The sequence below is a fragment of the Cyclopterus lumpus genome, chromosome 14, assembly GCF_009769545.1.
Source record: "Cyclopterus lumpus isolate fCycLum1 chromosome 14, fCycLum1.pri, whole genome shotgun sequence".
Taxonomy (NCBI): domain Eukaryota; kingdom Metazoa; phylum Chordata; class Actinopteri; order Perciformes; family Cyclopteridae; genus Cyclopterus; species Cyclopterus lumpus.
The window spans coordinates 22,825,670-22,847,431 of NC_046979.1; the positions used below are offsets into that span (position 1 = coordinate 22,825,670).

A 21,762-nucleotide genomic window follows, 5' to 3' on the forward strand; every position below is an offset into this window, starting at 1 on the left:
CATGCTCCTCGGGCCGTGCAGTGCACTGTGAAGTTGGAGGGCGACCGGGCGTCAGGAGATTAAGAAGCAAACACAATTTATATACAGCAACCGCGCACGCACGCACACACACACACACACACACACACACACACACACACACACACACACACACACACACACACACACACACACACACACACACACACACACACACACACACACACACACACACACACACACACACACACACACACACACACACACACACACACACACACACACACACACACACACACACACACACACACACACACACACACACACACCACACACACAGATGTAACATGGCTCATGTTTCCTGACCATCATCATGTTCCTGTGTGGGAGGAGTCACACAGGGGGTCCAAAACAGCATCCAATGAGGAGTCAGGATCATCGGTGTGACTCCTTGATGCTGCCAGATGACGGACGGGAAGGATTCACACACTTCTGCACCTTCAGAAATGAGTCCAGGCTTAGATCAGCAAATTTATTTTATTGTACATTTGGAAAACAACAAGAGTACAAAAAAAGTCAGTCCACAGACATTGTTTTTGTTTGTTTTGGAAGGAGTATATGCAAATGTCATCTCACAACTGCAGCAAACAGTCGACCAAAGGGGGGTGGGGGGGTTACAATCAAACTTTTATAAAGCTCGTCTGTCTGCTGGCACACCGGACCGTGTCGCTGCAGAGGAACCGCAGAGGAACATAGAAAAGTACGACATTCTTAGCGGACTAAATGGGAGAGCGCTCTGGGGGGGGTCGGGGCGGGGGCAGAGGCTTCCTTTTCCGGGAGCGAGAACCTGCTCGTTTTGGCTTTTCCGACCAGCAAACATACTTTGTGCTTCATATTTTCTGTTGTTTTTGCCATGACAACAAGAGAGTGCAACAGCAGTTAATGCTTTTTCCAAAAAAGTATACATTTTGACAAAAAAAAGGTTGGCACATTCAAGAAGACATGAGCTTTTTTTTTTTCTTCTTTATGTTTTTATAATAACAGACTATTTTTTGTTTTTGTTTTTTCTACCCTCATAAATACAATATACGTCTCTTTCCGTGTATCCAGAGCCCACAAAAGAACAGTACAGACACAGATATTTACAAATCAGAGGAATTAACTCATTTGCCCATAAATAATCGTAGTAATACCAATAAAAAACCATGATGATGTAAAGTCCTTTGTTGCTCTCTTCACAGCGGAGTGGCGCGTCCTGAAACGGCCTCCAGCTCTTTGAGTCCACGGGGGAAGATGGTGCATGATGGAGGCATCGGGAGACACTGCTCACCTTATCTCATGTCCTGGGAACACAAAAGTATTCCAACTTCAATACAAATTCTAACTACGGTGTAGAAGTATATGTCTCATAAATGTATCTGCTCATGTGCTCGAATGAGCACTAAGCAGACTACAATAGGAGACCCCTTGTGGCCGTGGTTTAGAATCACATTAGGTCAACACTGTCATGGTTTAATGAGGAAGGAGCATCTATTTCCTCTCAAGCATTTCACAATAATGGTACATTTTTGACATTGACGAGGAGAACAAGGAGGGAGTGGAGGACAAGGAGGGAGAGGAGGACGAGGAGGGAGAGGAGAACGAGGAGGGAGTGGAGGACAAGGAGGGAGAGGAGAACGAGGAGGGAGTGGAGGACAAGGAGGGAGAGGAGAACGAGGAGGGAGTGGAGGACAAGGAGGGAGAGGAGGACGAGGAGGGAGAGGAGGACAAGGAGGGAGAGGAGGACGAGGAGGGAGAGGAGGAGCTTGTCTTTGTCTTTCTCTTTCACTCTCACTTACACACACACACACACACACACACACACACACACACACACACACACACACACACACACACAGCCTTAGAGCTCCCGTAACAGACCCGAGGACAGCAACAACCGCCCGGTTGTCCAGCGAGGTCAAAGGGCAGAGATAGCAGTCAGCAGCACCGCGGGAGGACGGGGTGACCTAACCCAAGCTTCCTGGAGGAACACCCCGACCTTTACTGCAAAGCTTTCATGTTGCAGAGGAGGCGTGAACAGGCCAGTAACGGTTAATTAGGGTCAGTAGGGGGGGTGAGGTGTTCCTTACTGCTCCACAGGGAGTGGGGTGACCTGTGAGGCTCCAGATACAAGGGAGGCCTGTGTGTGTGTGTGTGTGTGTGTGTGTGTGTGTGTGTGTGTGTCTGTGTGTGTGTTGAGAGTGAGTGAAAGCAGCAAGTATGTGTGTGTGTGTCACTTTCTTTTACAAGTTCCTTTGCTACATTCCCATGTGGAACGTGTGCTGAGGTCAGTGTGTGTGACCCGGGACAGGGACACACACACGCCTCAGGCTACAGCATGAAGCTAACAGCTACGCCACGCTGCTCTTCTCTCATGGACACATGTCACTTCCTGTCAGAGCAGATGCTAACGGTTTACTTCTAAGCGCTGTAGTTGAACTCAAAGCAGGATGAGTTGTTCTTTACGGGTTCAGAGTGTCCCCTCTTGGACCAGCAGGACAGTCAATGGTAGTAAAGCAGGATATTGATATTTTTACTACACAAATAAACAAATATAAAGACGGATAATCAAGTTGTGAATAACTGTACATTGGATATTGAAATAATATTGCAAACATTAAACGCAGTTCATGGCAACTCTTAAAATTGAAAAACAACAAAATGGAAAATGGAGAATCTTAAATGGGTATTAAGATTGAAACTGAAAATGACTGCAGCAATTTGTCATTTCAATATCCAAAAATCCAGATAATGTTTAATAACGGCCCGATGAGTGTCTCAACTACAGCGAGAGACGCGTTGGTTCTGTTGAGCAACAGGAAAAGCTGTAAATGTGCCGCTTACACCCCCACGACCTCGTTCACGGAGACGGAGCACCATCGAGTCGCTCGCCATGACACTCCTACGCGTGGGAGGAGCCAGGGTCCCATGCCTTCTACTTACAGTAATGTAGAGGGACGTCTCAGAAGCCTTTGCTGTAACAAATGGTGTCAAGCAGGGATGCGTACTGGCTCCTACACTCTTCTCCATCTTCCTATCAGCAATGCTCGAAGAGGCTTTTAGAGACAGTGGGGATGGAGTATATATTCAATCACGCCAGAGTGCTGACTTCTTCAATGTCGCACACTTCAGAGCGAAAACTAAGACAACCAAGATACTGGTGAGAGAGCTACTCTTCGCAGACGACTGTGCACTGGTTGCTCACTCAGCAGAAGAGATGCAGAAGATTGTAGACGCGTTGGCTGCTGCATCGGTACAGTTTGGCCTAAAGATCAACATCAAAAAGACAGAAGTGATGTTCCAGTCGAACTCTGAAACATCCAGGCAGGAAGATATTATGGTCGATGGCATCACTCTGAACTCTGTACAAGAATTCACGTACCTCGGCAGCACAATAGTAGGAGATGGCCGAATAGAAACTGAGATACAAAAGAGGATGTCAAAGGCTAGCATGTCCTTTGGTCGGCTTCACGAAAGACTCTGGAACAACCATCATGTGTCCGCAAGAGTAAAAAGGAAAATCTACAGAGCGATCATAATTTCCACCCTGCTGTACGGGGCTGAGACATGGACAGTGTACAGGAGCCAAGAGAAGAAGCTACACGCTTTTATGATGAGACATTTGCGGTCAAGTTTGAAATTCAAATGGCAGGACAAGGTGACTAACACGGAGATTCTCAAGAGGACAGGACTCCCTTCTATGGAAGACCTCCTCATCAGAAAGAATCTCCGCTTGACAGGAAACCTTCTGAGAATGCCAACCGATCGCCTGCCGAAGCAGATTCTCTCCTCGCAGCTACCATCTGGCAAGAGACATGGTGGCCAGAGACATGGTGGCCGCCCTCGGCTCCGCTATAAAGACACGATCAAGAGAAACCTTAAGAAAAGGGAAATTGACACCAACTCGTGGACATCCTTGGCGCTTCAGAGAGGTGCATGGAGAGTGGCTGTAAAGTAGTACATCAATTGAAAACAGTCTTTGTCGCTTCGCGACCGACAGCAAGGAGAGAGAGAGGGACGTGTGCAACACGAGCAGCAACATACATGCAGGGGGCTGCAGCACTTTACTGTAAAGCCATCCTGAGTAAACGTGATGGTAGATCTGTGTGAGTGTGTGTGTGTGTGTGTGTGTGTGTGTGTGTGGGCAACAAGGGAATGTGGAAGCTCTTTATATGCGCATGCACGTATAAGATTATGTGTGTTTTATGGAGCGCAAGTAATGACGTGTAGATAAAACTAAACCACATGAACCTCTCCACGGCAGGAAGAGTCTTTATTCATGAATATCTGAAAGCATCAATTATTTAAAAAACGTTTGAGGTGAAAAGAGACTTCTTTTTTCTTTTCTCTCTTGCATGGGAAATGATGAAGTCATTAGCATTGCTGGATATTACCTCGTTGTGTTTCCGGGCCGAGTTGATCCCCCGGGAGCCCGTGGAGCCTCTGGACGAGGAGCTTCCTGTGGTCGAGCAGTTACTGGACATCTGACTCCTGGAGAGGTGTCCGGCCTTGCTGCTGTACGCCACCATCTCCTCATCTGAGGAGGCCATGGGGACAGAGACGGGGTCAGCAGTGAGGGCTTTTAGTCTGAGGCAGTGCAGCGCCTCTATGTATAAATAAATAAATATATATATATATATATATATATATATATATATATATATCTACTTGAGAAACCACAGTTTAAAGCTGCTCGGGGTAAGATTTGTCTATGCAAAAACACCCGCTGTGAATTCCTTCCACTTGTCCATATTTAATCCTGGCATAATGCATGGTTATTAGCTGTAACGGTTTTATATGAAAAGGACAACATTTAGGATTTTCTTTGCTGCAGGGTTCTGGACTTTCTAACCACATGCTTATGTATTTTGTATTTATGGCCACCGATATATGAGCACAGCTGCATGTTCTACATGTGACTACGGTGTTCATTCAAGGAATCATCTGGCAACCGCTCACGGACACAACTCGTGTTGTATACTGAGGGAGATGGCAGTGAAACAGGGCAGATACAGCAGAAACAACCCCGGACAGGTCTTGCTCTTTTTCCTCCCATCTCAAACTTCTCTCCCCTTACGAGGAGGACCCCGCCCTTACAAGACCCTGCCTTACGAGGAGGACCCCGCCTTACGAGGAGGGCCCCGCACTTATGAGGACCCCGCCTTACGAGGAGGACCCCGCACTTACGAGGACCCCGCCTTACGAGGACCCCGCCTTACGAGGAGGACCCCGCATTATGAGGAGGACCCTGCCTTACGAGGAGGACCCCGCACTTATGAGGACCCCGCCTTACGAGGAGGACCCCGCACTTACGAGGACCCCCGCCTTACGAGGAGGACCCCGCATTATGAGGAGGACCCTGCCTTACGAGGAGGACCCTGCCTTACGAGGAGGACCCTGCCTTACGAGGAGGACCCCGCACTTACGAGGACCCCGCCTTACGAGGAGGACCCCGCATTACGAGGAGGACCCTGCCTTACGAGGAGGACCCTGCATTACGAGGAGGACTCTGCCCTCACGAGGAGGACCCCGCCCTTACGAGGAGGACCGCGCCCTAACGAGGAGGACCCCGCCCTTACGAGGAGGACCCCGCCCTTACGAGGACCCCGCCTTACGAGGAGGACCCCGCCTTACGAGGAGGACCCCGCCTTACGAGGTGGACCCCGCCCTAACGAGGACACCGCATTATGAGGAGGAACCTGCCTTACGAGGAGGACCCCGCATTACGAGGAGGACCCTGCCTTACGAGGAGGACCCTGCATTACGAGGAGGACTCTGCCCTCACGAGGAGGACCCCGCCCTTACGAGGAGGACCGCGCCCTAACGAGGAGGACCCCGCCCTTACGAGACCCTGCCTTACGAGGAGGACCCCGCCCTTACGAGGAGGACCCCGCCTTACGAGGTGGACCCCGCCCTTACGAGGACACCACATTATGAGGAGGACCCTGCCTTACGAGGAGGACCCCGCCCTTACGAGGACCCAGCCTTACGAGGAGGACCCAGCCTTACGAGGAGGACCCCGCCCTTACGAGGACCCAGCCTTACGAGGAGGACCCAGCCTTACGAGGTGGACCCAGCCTTACGAGGTGGACCCAGCCCTCTCTGTGAAGGGCGACAGGAAGACGCTCTTACTGTCGGTGTGTCTTTGTCCCGAGCCTTTCCGTTGGTGGCTGCTGCTGCTGCTGCTGTATTCGCTCCTCTCCAGAGAGGACAGAGCGCCGTTCACCGCGTTGCCGGCCTCCATGCACCCCTGGGGGCCCCGCAACCTGTCCTCCCCTGGGGGGGGCTCCGGAGGAGGGGGCAGGTCTAAGCAGAGAAGTGGAGGGATAAGACACACATGCACAAAGAGTTTTTGTTGCCTTTTTTGTCAGGTTCCTGTTGTCTGACATTGCTTTAAAAACAGATTTTTTATTTTAGTCATGTGCAGAACAGAGAACCGGAGAGACGAGTACCAGCGTTGCCTTCCTTTAGAATAACTAAATTAAATGATTGTGTGATTGACAGCCTGTCGAGCAATTTGATTGGTTCCACAGACGGTGGACGTGCCGGGGCTATCACGGGGTGCCTTTATTCACTCAGTGACAACGAGCAACGAAGAGTAAAGAGAAATAAGCACAGACTGCATATTCAGCCACTGAGAACATTTGAATAGCACCTTCACTCCTTTTCCAATATGTTCAATAACTCGTACAGAATTCAACAATGTTCCCCATATCCCTGAGGCCGTGGCAACTGAACACACTCACCTCCTTGCGCATCTCGTCTGTACGCTGAAGTCTTCGACACCTTTTTTTTCACACGTGATTTTTGGTTGGGAGGCGTGCACGCGTCTGCTGGGGATGAGCGGCTGTGCACTGTGAAGACAGAGGACACCCCCACACTCAGCAGAGCATTCCACGTATGGATTAGTGAGGCAACACAGTTCTAGGGTGAATGTGTGTGTGTGCCTGTGTGTGCATGTGTGTGTGTGCCTGTGTGTGTGCCTGTATGTGTGTGTGTGTGTGTCCTGTATGTGTGCCTGTGTGTGTGCCTGTATGTGTGTGTGTGTGTCCTGTGTGGGCCTGTGTGTGTGCCTGTATGTGTGTGTGTGTGTCCTGTGTGTGCCTGTTTGTGCATGTGTGTGTGCGTGTGTGTCATGTGTGTGTGTACCTGTATGTGTGCCTGTGTGTGTGTGTCCTGTGTGTGCCTGTGTGTGTGTGTCCTGTGCGTGCCTGTGTGTGTGTGTGTCCTGTGCGTCCCTGTGTCTGTGTGTTCGTGTGTCTGTGTGTGTGTGTGTCCTGTGTGTGCCTGTGTGCGTGAGTGTTTGTGTGTGCGTGTGTGTCATGTGTGTGTGTGTCCTGTGCGTGCCTGTGTCTGTGTGTTCGTGTGTCTGTGTGTGTGTGTGTGTGTGTGCGTGTCTGTGTATGCGTGTATGTGTGTGTGCGTGTGTGTGTGTGTGTGCGTGTGTCTGTGTGTGTGTGTGTCTGTGCCTGTGTGTGTGTGTTCCCGTCAGCCAGCCTCCTTACCGGGTGTCGTGGTGCTGCTGGCGTCCTCCTCCAGAACCGGCCCCTGGCTGCGGAGGCAGCGATGGGCAGGACTCTGGCTCTGCAGCGTGCCAGCCTCCGCTGAGCCGTGATGCTGTTGGCCGGAGAGGTTTGGGTTGGACTGGGTGAGCAGCGGGCTCGGCGCCTGGGGAACTGGCACTGGACCGCAGGGCAACCTTCTGCTGTGGGGGGGGAGGAACGTGTTACTGGGGGGACCGGCTCAGTGGAGCTTTGCATAAACAGAATAAACCTGTTTGAGTTCATCTGCATCATTGTTATTCAAATGGGTGACTTAACATCTGGGATGTGGCTAACAATGGTCAATGTGCATTGTTGCAGACAATCTTGTTCTCTTAGTATCTAAACATTAGCCACTTTAAGCTACCGGTTTGGAGGTGTGCGTTCAGGATGACCTTGTTCATGACAAAAGGTCAAGGTCACACGTTGAAGTGGATTAAAATACAAATGCAACCTCCCGGCCAACGGCGTGCCAGTGGACGTACCGCGAGAGCTGCTGGCCGTCCGCGTGGTTGTGGCGAGGGAGGTCGTGGGGCGCTCGGCTCTCCTCGTGGGGCGATGGCGTGAGCGTGGCGGTGGACTGGTGGCTGTAGGAGGTGGCCGGGGAGGAGGCGGCCTTCCTCTGCGGAGGACTGGGCTCATCCTCGCAGCCCTCCATCAGGTAGGTCCTCTCCGGGAGGGGAGGGCACCACTCCTCGTCCGAGCTAGAGACAAAGCAGCGAGACGACACGGTGTTTATTATTATTGTTCTTTCAGGCGAGGTCGAGGGCCTCGCCACCGGCAGCCCTGCAGCAGGCTCAGCGTGAGACTGAGAATGGTCGTCTGCAGAGAGAGCGGAGAGGAGGAACACCAAACTGTGTGGAGAAAACAGCTTAATCACTAAAAGCAATTGACCGAAGCCGAGGTAATTGAGTTGTTAAAGCCGGAGGCGAGAGGCGCGTTGGGTTCGATAGGCAATGTGCCTGTTGGAGGTGACGCTGAGTCTGAATGATGGCGCAGCAGTGTGATACTAATGTGTGTGTGTGTGTGACTCACCCTATGTCCATGTCCTCATGCTCGGGGGGCTGGTCGTCCAGCTCTCCAACGGGGGGCGGGGGGGGCAGCGCCTCCATCCAGGTCAGAGACGGGGTCTTGACGGCCTTCCCCATCGCCTTCTGCTTGGGTTTACTACCTGTAGACACAGAGGCACGCTGTGACCCTCAGGGATGTGACAAGGGGGTTGTTGAAGAAAGCTTCATTTATTTATTTATACTACGAGGGTAAAATCAAAATCAGATAAATAGATAGATAATACATGAAAAACTAAACATGTAATGATATGAGGTCGGTTACTTTGTCCACTAATCTCTTCTTTTTTTGTCTCAATTGATTATTTCACCTTTTGATGGAAGAATGCACCAAATCAATGTTTTGAAATCTGACCAACTCAGAGATATGAAGAAAATCCAATATCACAATATCTTTCACCAAATAATATAATTAATATTGAAATTGTAGGTTTAAATATTGGTGCTTTCAGTGGGTAAAGGCAAATAATAGAACAGCTAGAATCGTTTGGTACTGGAAATGAAAATAAAATAATAATTACTTTAAAACCAGGAAATTATACATATGTACATATGCACACAATGTCCCAAATCAAATATCTAATCTCAATCATATTCATTGAATGTGTTTATGTAACTTTGTAACTCTGTTCATCTGGTCACATGACATCTATTCTTCTGTCCATCTGGGGAGAGGGATCCTCCTCTGTTGCTCTACAGAAGGGATCTTACCTTTTTTTCCCTTTCAAAGGTTATTTTTGGGAAGTTTTTCCTGATCCGATGTGAGGTCAAAGGTCAGGGATGTCGTATGTGTACAGATTGTAAAGCCCTCTAAGGGGAGTTTGCAATTTGTGATTTGGGGCTATACAAAATAAACTGAATTGAATTGAATTTCACAATATCAATATTATATTGAAATATTGCCCAGACCAACAATCCAAAACTTTTCAATTTAGTTCAGTTTAGTATTACATACAACAAAGAAGAGCAGGAAGTCACATCGAGAAGCTGGAATTATAGATAATTGTTGGTATTTAGCTTGAATAATTACTTGATTATCCAAATAGTTCCTGATCATTTCAGCTAAATTGAAAACAAAAAAACATTTCTTTTAAAAGCCCCGGTGCCCTCCTCACCAATGCAGCGGTCCGGCTGGGCGTACTGAGCTCCTGACAGCCCCGGCGGGCCGATCCAGTGTCCGTCCTCTGGCTGCTCGCCGCTGTGGGCTGGCGCCTGCATCTGGTTGGTGAAAGGCATGATGGAGGTGGAGGCGTAGGGAGCGGTGGAGGCGTGCTGGGCGTAGGCGAAGCTGTTCAGGTCTTCGTTGGTGGCGTCGATGGTGCTGTAGATGGGCCCTTCGGTGGAGCCGCCCATGCTGTACTTCTCCGTCTGATTCAGGTAGTTGGAGATTCCTGCGTCTGCCCGGGGGTGGAGGTCGTGTTTAGCTTGGTTCATCTACTCATCACCAAACACGTTGATGCTTTAACTTAAGGAAACAGACGTTACCGTTGTAGTATCTCTCGGCCGTGTCGTGATTGCTGGTGCAGCAGGTGACGGCCTCTTTACCGCTGTGGACCAGGTTGGTGGTGGGCCAAGAGTCGGCCAGCCACGGGTAGTTGCCCATGTTGCCTCCCAGCACGCCGGGCCTACAGAGACATTCTGGCTTTAATTTAAGACGCGGTGCAACAGCAAGGACCGTCTGGATGGAAACATTTACTCATTCATTTCTATTGATTACTGTGTATTTAACCAAATTACAGATACACAGACAGTATAATTGAATTACCTTCCATTGAGTACTGTTCCCTCTCCGTGAGGGAAACCAACTGCAGAAGACAAAGAGAGAACCAGAGAGTGAGGAGAAGGGATGTTACACTTCAGTTAAGACCATACTTATCATCCAAGATCAGCTGTTCTCATTTCCATGGAAATGTGACTTTTTTTTTTTAATGTAATTTTTCCGGTTTTCTACAATCTGTATGCCCGATTAGAGCGATCGGAGCAGACAGCATGCTCAGAGCCATCGACGGTGTAGCGCTCCTCCTGACCTGCTGGGGTGTAGGCGAAGGAGGCGGTGTAGTGGCTCAGCTCCTTCCTCTTCTTGCGTCGGCAGTAGATCCAGACGCTGAAGCCCATGAGGATGACCCAGCAGGCTCCGCCGATGCCCGCGATGAACGCCGGCTGCTTGACCACGTCGGTGATCTGCTCGGCCAGACTCACGCTGCTCTCCTCGCCGCCGTTGCTGGAGCCGCCGCCGCCTCCGCTGCCTGGCGCGGAGGGCTGTTCAGCTGGCAGCTCTGAGGGAAGTAAATGGGTGGAGGGCAAAATGAGATCATGATTCTATGTTGTGGATCTGTTGTGTTATCCATCCAGTACATTTCATTTTGTTTGGCTTTATTGTATTTAAAGCCAAACAGAGAATCCAATAGAAAGCTAACAATATACCCACAGTAATCGTACCATTATAATACATGATAGTACATCAGCCTAAAGCTGTTGACAAAATGATCAAAAGAGAGTAACAGCTCAAAGGTAACATCAACATGGCAATGCTAACCTGCTGATTTTAAGCAGGTACATAATTCCTGATCTGAAATTATCATATTAGTATGATAACATTTGCTAATTAGCACTGAGCACAAAGTGCAGCTGAGCCTGATGGGAACCTCATTAATTCTCAAGTCAGATTAAAACTTTGACCTGATGATGATATTTTGCGATTTTCCATTTTTGGTGGACCAACCATAGACTTAAAGAAGTGGACGTAGTCACCGTGACGACACCCATTGGTTTGTGGACTACGGGGTTGAAGCCATCAGTTGCCATCTTGTATTTTGGCAACCAGAAGTGACACAATAAGGTGTACAACCAAATGCTGAATAAGAATTTTTTTGGCAATGAAAATGTTACAATTAACATTCATGAAGTGAAAACACACGTTGTCAATCACCTTGTAGCCCCGCCCTAAAGCATCCCCTGCTTTATGGTATGTTTGACTCTAAATGACCATAATTTACTAAATGAACATCATTCTGTATTGAAGAAGACTTGAAACTAGAGATTGAGACCAAAAACTAATGTTTACAATGTTTACTGAGGGAATACATCAAGAGAAGTAGAGTCATTTATATAGACTTCTATACAACCAGAGGAGTCGCCCCCTGGTGGTCAGGAGAGAGAATGCAGCTTTAACACATGAAGCATAGACTTCTATACAACCAGAGGAGTCGCCCCCTGGTGGTCAGGAGAGAGAATGCAGCTTTAACACATGAAGCATAGACTTCTATACAACCAGAGGAGTCACCCCCTGGTGGTCAGTAGAGAGAATGCAGCTTTAACACATGAAGCATAGACTTCTATACAACCAGAGGAGTCGCCCCCTTGTGGTCAGTAGAGAGAATGCAGCTTTAACACATGAAGCATAGACTTCTATACAACCAGAGGAGTCGCCCCCTGGTGGTAAGGAGAGAGAATGCAGCTTTAACACATGAAACATAGACTTCTATACAATCAGAGGAGTCGCCCCCTGGTGGTCAGGAGAGAGAATGCAGCTTTAACACTTGAAGCATAGACTTCTATACAACCAGAGGAGTCTCCCCCTGGTGGTCAGGAGAGAGAATGCAGCATTAAGACACTTCAGCATTGACTTCACTTGCTAGGACCGACCACAAAGCCATCTATTGGGCACCGCTAGCAAGGCTACAAATATAAAACAGAAACTAAAGCTGACATTATTTTAAATTGAATTAATTTCCCCCTCAAACCAAAGTGTGTCTGTCGTGCACCCGCTCCTATTTCTACATGTGTTTGTGTCAGTGTGGACTCACTGATGAGGACCGACACTGGCTGACTGCGGGTGCCGATGCCGGCGCTGGTCACTGCCGCCACCTCCACCTGGTAGAGCACGCCGGGCATCAGGCCCTTCAGCGCTGCGGACAGCGTGTTCCCGCCCACCGTCCTGTTGATGAAGTAGTGTGTCTGGTTGTCGCTGCCGCCGCTGCCCACGCACCAGACCTGGTGGGGTTCACAGAGATGGAACTCATTAGGCGGTTCACTTCGGGCCTCCGGTTTGGCTTTGTCACAAAAGCAGTCTCTTCTCGGTCGAGAGAGCGTTTGCGTTATAATTCACTGACGAAATAGCGGACTGCAGGCTGCAATATTTCATCACTTTGATCAGTCAGATATTCGCTGTGTTAAATGTACAGTACACACTGAACTTGACCACTAACCAAAGTGCTCGCCTCTACGTTTGAAGTCCTAAGACACACAGCCTGAGGATTTATCTTATCCTTTGAAATGTTTTATCTCTGCATGCAACATGAATGAAGAGGGAAGCGTGCAGTAGTGGTGTCGTCTGCCTTCAGGTGAAATGCAGTGTTTACCCTGTACTCTTGGATGATGCCGTTCTGCATCTCGCTGGGCGGAGGCTCCCAGGAGACGCTGATGCTGGAGCTGTTGCTTAGATTCACTGTTACCACTGTGACAGCTCTGGGTGGGGCACCGGGGACTGTGAGAGGTGGTGGTGGGGGGGGGGGGACAACAACATTCATGTCATTACAGTACGATGACACGTGAGAACAAAACTTAATTTCAAAGGCAACGAGATATAAAACACAAGAAACTTGAAAGTGAGCTGTAGGTTTTATCTTTTGCTTTAAACATTTAATCGTGTTTTTTTTTGCCAGACTAAGCTAAGGCAGGTTGATCCAAAGTCTAGAAGTGCTGCTGGCAAAATACAAAGAAATCTTTCTTGTTTTTATCTAGACTTTGGATCAACTCATATCAAACTGCTGAAAACCTCGGGCTGCAACAATCACAGTGTAGAGAAGCTGAATTTAATAAAAACTGGGATCAATATAAATGAACCCAGAATTGCGGAGGATATAAAATTAACCCTGAAATGAGATAACGTGAGTGAGATTCATGCGGTGCCAGACAGGCTAATGAACATCCATTTCCAAGGCCAGCGATGTCAAAGACAAAGGGCCCGGCCTAGTGTATGAACAGAATCTCTTCCTGGTACGGAGTCACCAGATTGATTACCCTCTTCTGGGGTTCGGACCAGTAACGTCCGGCTGTCCTTCCCCTGGAATTCGTCGAAATAGGGCCGGATCTTCATCTCGTACTCGGTTCCTTTGAGCAGGCTGGTGAGGACGGTGACGCGCTCGGAGGGGGAGTTGATGTCCTGGAGGAGCCAGGTTCCCCCGTTGGGTCGGTAGAAGAGACGGTAGCCCTGGACGTACTGAGACTGACGGTCGACCTAGATGAATCGAGGGGGGGAATTAGAAAAAAAAGGAGAAGAAACAGAGGAGAGGTGGAGAACTCTAACTGAACCCTCCACCGCCCCACGCAGAGGGCCACTCACCGTCCAGGACACTCGGATGGAGGCTGTTGTCAGCGTGGCGGGCTCCTGCAGCTGGACGGCCACCTCTCCCAGCTCCCTCTGCACTTGCCTGTGGTCCACTCCCTGACCCGTAGGACTCACATCTGAGGGGGAAACACACACTCTGCTCAGCCGATGCCTTAGCGCTCACGACCGCGGCGGTGTTCCTCACGAGAGAGACTGACCTTGGGTTCTGACGGGCTCGGAGATGGGGCTCGGGTCACTCAGGCCGTAGGCATTGACGGCCCGGACGATGAACAGGTAGATGGTGTTGGGGAGGAGGCCGGTGATGGTGTGCGTTTCCATCTTGACCATGTCGGCTACAGTCTGCCACGTGCTGCCCGCTGATTGGCTGTGAAACGGAAAAAATTAAATGTGATCTAATATCAGCCACGAACATGCAACCTCAGGGTGAGGCCTGGTGTTTGCTGTTACATTGGAACCTTCTGAGCATCTGAGTAGCTTCTAAAATGATGAACTCGACAGATATCTGGTTATAATGAAGTGGAAACAAACTATCTTATTATTAAAATGTTTTAGAGACTGCATTACACCCTTTTTAAATCACTTTTAAACTATGGGATGACAAGGCATATTTAGATTTGTGTATGTGAAATGTGCCAAGCAAGATGAAGAGAATCATAAGAGCTTATAACTCAAATTGCTTCAAAATAAACAATAACAGAGTGGCCAGTGTACATTTCCATATCTGTCCAACAGAATGCAAACAGTTATCAAACAATGTGGTCATTAGACTATTATTACTCCTGTATTCATGTGGAACAGCATTTTACTCTTGGAGTTGATTATGGTGGAGTGCAATACAATACTCAAGTAAGGTACAAGTACATCACATGTGTACTGAGGGCCGATACTTGAGTTACATTCCACCACTGACCCAGTGTCATGCTGCGGTGCATTGCAGCCGCACTACTTAACCAAAGCGTGAGAAACTCCAGGCGATAGCCGCATCTATATTTGACCCAGTCTCCTTATCTGCTAAACAATAAGTCACTCAGAGAGGTCTCTGCTCCAAGTGATGAAAAATGTAATGGAGCCTGGAAGAAAGGAGGGCATGTTCTTAGCCTGGCGCTCCCCCAGATGCATCACCCCGTCCCTTCCCCTGTGAGTCACCTTGGCACAGCGGCCGGCACTAAGGCCTCCACACACACACACACACACACAGACACACAGACACACGTCCCAGCGGTCCCCTCCAGCTGCTTTATAAAGAATCAGCGTGCGTTACTTGGAAACGCTCGGCCGCAGCCGCAGCCGCAGCCGCTACCGCAGCCACAGCCGCAGCCACAGCCGCTACCGCAGCCACAGCCGCAGCCACAGCTACAGCCGCAGCTGCAGCCGCAGCCGCAGCTGTAGCTACAGCCGCTACTGCAGCCACAGCTACAGCCGCAGCTACAGCCGCAGCTACAGCCGCAGCTACAGCCGCAGCTACAGCCAGCCGGCAGCGGTAGACGTCTGGATCCAATTAGGCTCGGCCGGTGTTCTCCTCCAGAGTCGGAGGGACACGTTTCCCCATAACGCCGTCTATCTTCATCTGGAGGCTTCCGTCCATCCTGCTCAGCTAAATCTACATCCCCCGCTAATTAGCCCATATGCTACGGTGCATTCAGGCTCACGAGTGTGCAGATGAGTCCTCTCACAATACTCGTTACATGTTTTGAATGATTTTGCCAGGAGTAGAATGCATTCCCCCTCGTACATTTAATCAGTGGAACTGTTTTGTGGAGTTTTTTTCTTTTCAAGGTCTAATACTAATTAAGAACTGTGGCAGCGCGGCTCTTTAAAGAGCTGCAAAGCATGAAAGAGTTGCATTAGTCTGGAAGTCAGTGAAGATGTTTTGAGTGTCCCGTAATGAAAAAGGGTTTCTGTTCTGATAAAGGATGCTTTCATGTTCAAATTGTGGAATTAAAAAAATATTCAGAACAAGAAGAATGCAGCCCGGACTGTTAAATATAGAAGAGGAATAATTAGACACAAAAGTCTGAAAGAGCCGATGAAGCAGTGAAGTCTCTCACGGCCATGAAGACACACACCAGGGAGTGAGGTGTGGACTTTGTGGCACTCACCTGAAGGCCTCGATGATGTAGGAGGTGACGGCGGCCCCCCCCCTCGTGAGCGTTGGGTTGCCAGGTCAGAGAGACGCTGTTCTTAGACACGTCCGTGACTATGGGCTTGTGCGGCGGACCTGGCAGCTGGAAGGGTTCGGTGGCCTGGGCGACCCACGGGTCGGCGCTCTCTGGAGGGCGAGGGAGGAAGCAAAGATGGAGGAGCGACATCAACATGGAGCATCTCATTGTGCCCTCTGTGTGAGCTCATGGCGTCGCTGCGGGTCGACTCCCTCACTTCTCATAACAACTATGTGATGTTATATCCAATAAAAGCTCCTGTGTCATCAGAGCGGCTTGTTGCTCCATTTATTTCTTGTTTCTATGTTCATTCCGTCTTGGTGCCACATGTCTTGTGTGACAGCTGCTATACAAGTGCAGTATTTAATGAAATGAAGTCTTTCTTCAAGCCTGAAACCTTTATTTATCCCCAGAAAGGGTTGTCTCTTTGTCAACATCGTGCTTCACATTCATACACTTTCCCACATTTATGTTTGCAGTCTGCCCGGCAACAGCCCCATTAGACCTGGCAGCTTGTTTCAGTGGAGCAATTAAAAGGTCACAAGGAGCCTCGTTACTCACACTTTTTAAAGTCAAATCTCACAATGATGCTCTAAACTGTCAAGTGAATGTTGCACGGAGTCCCAAGTTAGCCAAATTAATAACTGGGCAGACATAGAAGAGTGGCAATCATTTACATGCGTTTAAAATCACGCGGAGGCAATTTACCTTTGACTGTGAGCACTCCACTCCAGCTCGTCTCTCCACTGGAGCTGGAAGCCAGGCAGGTGTAGACCCCGGAGTCCGTTTCCTGGCAACAGTGAAATGTGTGTGGTTAGTTTAGGATGCTACATTAATAAACCCATTACCACTGAACGAGACTGAATGTCATATCTCTCCAACCAGAATGTTTGCTCCCAGAATACTGAGAGCTGTGATCCACGCAGGTGAGTCACGCTGCTCCTCCACAGCCCGTGAGGAGCAGCATGCAGCTCTCCATGGTTAAAGAAGGTGCAACTGTCGACAGCCATTATCTCTTTTTGTAGGATTCTCGCCTCCGCAGATATTAAATATATATATATATATATATATATATATATTCAAAAAATAAACTAAGCGCATACAAAGGCAGAGCCCCCCCCAATGATTTGTCTCACACTTGTTTCCCCAAAAAAAGATCCAAGGGGAGACAACGGAGACAAGAGGAGGCTGCTGACAGAATGACTGACAGGTGACCTTTAGAGACAATGTCAAAGGATTTCATTTCATGGATGGGAAGTGACATCATGACTGAGAATGATTGGGATTTCTTAGATTCTCTGACATGAAAATAATATCATATGTTTTGTAAGTAAAATGCAGCATTCAGGCAATACATTGGTTATGCTTATCTAAATGTTCCAGTCCTCTTATTATTTAGTTTATCATCTGCTTTTACTTTGGCCATTCCGCCATTGGTAGTTATTTTATTTTTCATAAATGAAATATTCTCAGTGGACCTATTTGAAGTTAGAGTCAAGCTGGTGGCTTTTATGCTCCCCGTCTCATTCCTACACGGCAGAGGAGGAGAGTGAAAGGAGGGATCAAAGGACAGAATTTTAATGAGCAGCTAGTGGTCGAGAAGTGTCTGAGGAGCCGGTCTTCATACTCAACGGCTACTTAGCATTCTGGACATGCTATGAGCATCTGTAATTAAGAGGTGTGTGTGTGTGTGTGTGCGTGTGTGTGTGTGTGTGTTGACGTGCACAAGTGACTGCTGGCTATCACATTTTTGGGGAGGCAAGCCAGAAGCTAGACGCACTGTGAAATTGCTGACAACAGTTGGGGGGTCTGTACGCAGGAGCCTCTGAACACGCTGCTGTGGCTCCTGCTTCACTACTCCAGGTCTTTCTTTTTGTCTTGCTCTTTCCGTCTGCTTGCTTTCAGCTTCCATTTATCCTTCTTTGAAAGGGGGACTTCAACGTTTTTTTGCTCCGGACTGGATTTGCCCAATGTTTTAAGTGACGAATGGGGACAACCTTTTATTGCAGTTCGTCCGGCACTGAGCAGACGGAGACGTGAAGGCTCCTTCTTGAATATCAAGAGGGCCCTAAACAAACCCTTCTAGCATCTATATAATACTGGACCAGTTTCACAGATTGTTTCTCCCCATTCGACACAAAAACATGAGGAAAAGGTTGTGAAGAAACATATCAAATGAACCTTTAAATATGTTGAATGCTCTGGAACTATAAAGGGGCGTTCACACCAAACACGTTGCAAATTTTTCGCGCGTCTGGATCCCATGTAAAGTCAACGCACAGGCGCGTTTGGTTGCGAACTTTGCCGGATGTTGCGATAGACTCGTTTCGCGCGTTGCGAAATTTCAACTTCCAGCCAATCAGCGTTGAGATGCTCCGCCCGTTGGGCTGCCGCTACTCTGGTAGCTGGAAGCAGAAGTTATCCAGACTGAGTCGGTGAAGCTCCCCGAGCTGTGTGAGCCTACGGGTGATGTTATGAACCCAAACACCAGGGCGTTAGATGTTCCGACGTTTATGGGATGTCCACAACAAGTATAAAGCAGAACTAGTGGTTATTTCGACCGTGGTGGATGGAGGAAATTATAACTGTTTTTACCGAGACAAGCCACGGAGATAAGCCACGCCCCCTTTTCGCAACTGGTTGCGAAAGACACAAATGAACACAACTTGACTGGCGAATAAACTGACGCGAGTAAAGCGTTGTGAATATTCGCAACGCGTTTGGTGTGAACGCACCTTAAGGGCGTTAGAAGACGGAGGACAGCAGAGGATCGTCATGTGATGCACCAATCAGTCGAAGTGGCACCAACTCTGTTCTGGATTAAACCAACTGGAGACACACCACAGAAGGAAACTTCTTTTTGATCTGCCCTGTGCCTTCATTTAAAGACTATTGACGCGATCATGTCATGTTTTAAGGAGTTTGGATAGACAACATCAATGTGTGGAAAAAGTCACCCCTTCATTCATTTAAATGGGTTCCGGTCCCGCGTGATGCGGAGAAATAAAGTTGAACCAATGGCATAACTTTGTAGAGTGAATGCCGTATTACTACAGTTTACCTCAGGATCTAGCTATGGTGTCTGATAAGACTTCAAACTCATCTGTTGCCCCAACTGGATTAATATTTCGTCATTCCACAATACCCTGCCATCCTTTTGCAACGCAGGGATGTGTTCAATTTGATGCCAAGTCAACTCAGCACCAAGAAACGTAGCACTGCACTAGCAAAGGAGTTTTGACTGGTCAGCCTCAAGTGGGTTTGTTAAAACTAGAAATGTACAGGGTTTCCTTCAAAGCCTCCAACGTACTGTGGAAGGTTAGGGCGATGTTTGATGGGCGTGCCCTCGTATCATTGACCTGCTCTTCATGCCACAACACTGTAATACAAACATTCCTGCCGAGTGCAGTCGTGCATGTGTAACTGCTGGTGGCCGTAATGCTCCATTAAAAGACACGAGAAAAACAAGACGGCGGGTTTCCAAACATTCTCAAATGGAGGCTCTGCAAAGGTTTTACGAGCTATGAAACGCACTCAAACAATGTGGTGAGGAAACAGAACCATGTTTGTTTACAATGAAAAGCTCCAGAGAGAGAGAAGCTGTAAAACTAGATCAATTATAAATTGGGCTCCATTTACTGCACATGGCGAGAGAGCAGGGGACCGACTGTATTTTAATGTTAACGGCACCGGCTCTAAATCGCTCTCCTGTTGCACTCTATGCAGGAGCGTCACGGGGAATTTGAATTAGTTTTCCCTCCGTTTGCTGTAAGAGGTTTCAGTCCTCTGTAGTTCATCGATTTACATGCAGAACCCCACCCGCCGAAAACACAATCGGACTCCCCTTATTCACTTAGTCTGCGAACGCAGCCCGTATTCCTCCCATTGAAAACCGTATACATTATGCAGAGGGTGTATCATGAATAATGCTTCGCTGAGCGCTGTGCACGTGCACGTGCACGTGCTGCATCCAGGGCTGGCTCATCAGTAACGCTGACAGAGGAATTACTCAAGCCTAAGTGGCTTGTCAGAGCGGCCTGCAGGACGCAGGACAGGTGACTCTCCATCCTACCCAGGATCCCTCGCTGCTCCTCCTCCTCCTCCTCCTCCTCTCTCTCTCTCTATAGGCCCTGACCTTGAGTTGACCCGTGGGCCGGCTGACTGAAGGGGGTACAAAGCGTGTCCCCAGATGGTGGCGTTTGATTCGGCGCATGGGGAATCGGTGGAGGGCGGGTGGGGCTAAACAGCCCGGGACACCTGACTATTAATCAAGCTTGGCAGCTCTGGGCGGCGTTTGCTGAAAAATGGATGAGGGGCGAGGAAGAGAGGAGAACAGGAGGGAGGAGCTCCACCCTCAAAGACGGAATATTATTCATTATTATAGTTTGACTCCATCGTTGGGATATTTCTGCTCGGCACTTCCTAGAAATCAGTCGGAGTGATCTGAGCTTCCTTTTCTTCGCCCACCACCTGCTAGATACCCTCCCACCGCGGGTACCAGCCTTCTGCACAGTACAGCGCACAGAAGGTTGATAATGATGTCACATCCTTTTTTTAGCTGGGCGCAGAAGGGGAATGTGATTACGGGCTATAACACGCGTACACTGGGATTTAAAGTCAACACATGAACTCGATTTCCTCCCCTAATGTGATTACTCCCAGTAATCGGTATTCTTTTGTCCGCGTAGTGCTGCTCACACTCTTCAGGCTTTGTTTGGGTTCCTCTGTTCACTTCTTTCTTTTACTTTTGCCATACCCGCACACACCCCCGTAGCTCCCCGCCCACGGCAACCGTTTAGCAGAAAAACCTCTTTGACCCCCCCACCAGCACCAGAAGACACACACAGACACACTTCCCATTGGACCAGGACGTCTTGGCACCGGTGAGGACCGTGGTAGTGTGTGTCTGGCAGAGATCCCGGGGTAATAGCGCCTCCTCACTGCCAGGGAGGAACAAACAGACCATCTGTCCCCTCCAGGGGCCCCCATGAAATCCACTTCTTTACACTGATTATTTCAGGTTTTATTTGTCTTAGGAAGATTGTACTCAATGATTACTCTTTGCATTTCATACCATTTGGATTTGAACTAACTGACATAAACAGATGTTTAGATATTCATAAATCTATTTGTTCAGTTTATTACAACTGGTATTCTTGTAGCTTTGGCACACACCTGGGGTCTCTGTGATGGATGTGAACAATGCTTTTCTCTTCCACAAAGTTTGTGCCTGGTTATATGTGACTAACATTGTACACACTGAGCAACTCACTCAATGTGTACAATGTTGTAATAACTGAAAAACCCAGTAGGATCCTAAAACTCTCAACATCTTTTTAGCCATGCTAGCAGCGGGGCTCTCTAGGGGCGGTGTGTTGATGCACATCCATGGTGCCCAGATGATGTCAATCATAGGATCGGCGGTTCGATCCCCGCTCATGACCCGCCCTAGTCGATGTGTCCTTGAACAAGACACTTGACCTTGAATTGCTCCCCGTAGCTGTGTCTGTATGAAAGTTAGCTCAATGAAGTGTAATGTAATGTAGTTGCCTCTTGGGCTATCTTCAGATAACTTGGATTTGTCAATAAATACCTGCAACAATGTAGACATCATCAGCTCCAGGTAG

General features: G+C 48.7%; 1 protein-coding gene across 1 annotated transcript in view; it reads right to left on the reverse strand.

The window, feature by feature from the left end:
• Positions 1–512: 512 nt before the first annotated feature.
• Positions 513–21,762, reverse strand: part of robo3 (roundabout, axon guidance receptor, homolog 3 (Drosophila)) — an 80,908-nt gene continuing 59,658 nt past the window's right edge. The window contains 19 exon segments of the mRNA XM_034550729.1: positions 513–1,322; positions 4,413–4,555; positions 6,151–6,324; positions 6,765–6,872; positions 7,524–7,723; positions 8,045–8,263; positions 8,595–8,730; positions 9,742–10,023; positions 10,112–10,251; positions 10,392–10,431; positions 10,654–10,902; positions 12,433–12,619; positions 12,988–13,112; positions 13,649–13,865; positions 13,971–14,092; positions 14,174–14,340; positions 16,076–16,116; positions 16,118–16,245; positions 16,844–16,925. Coding sequence (XP_034406620.1) covers positions 1,311–1,322; positions 4,413–4,555; positions 6,151–6,324; positions 6,765–6,872; positions 7,524–7,723; positions 8,045–8,263; positions 8,595–8,730; positions 9,742–10,023; positions 10,112–10,251; positions 10,392–10,431; positions 10,654–10,902; positions 12,433–12,619; positions 12,988–13,112; positions 13,649–13,865; positions 13,971–14,092; positions 14,174–14,340; positions 16,076–16,116; positions 16,118–16,245; positions 16,844–16,925 — 2,772 coding nt within the window. The 3' untranslated portion in view covers positions 513–1,310.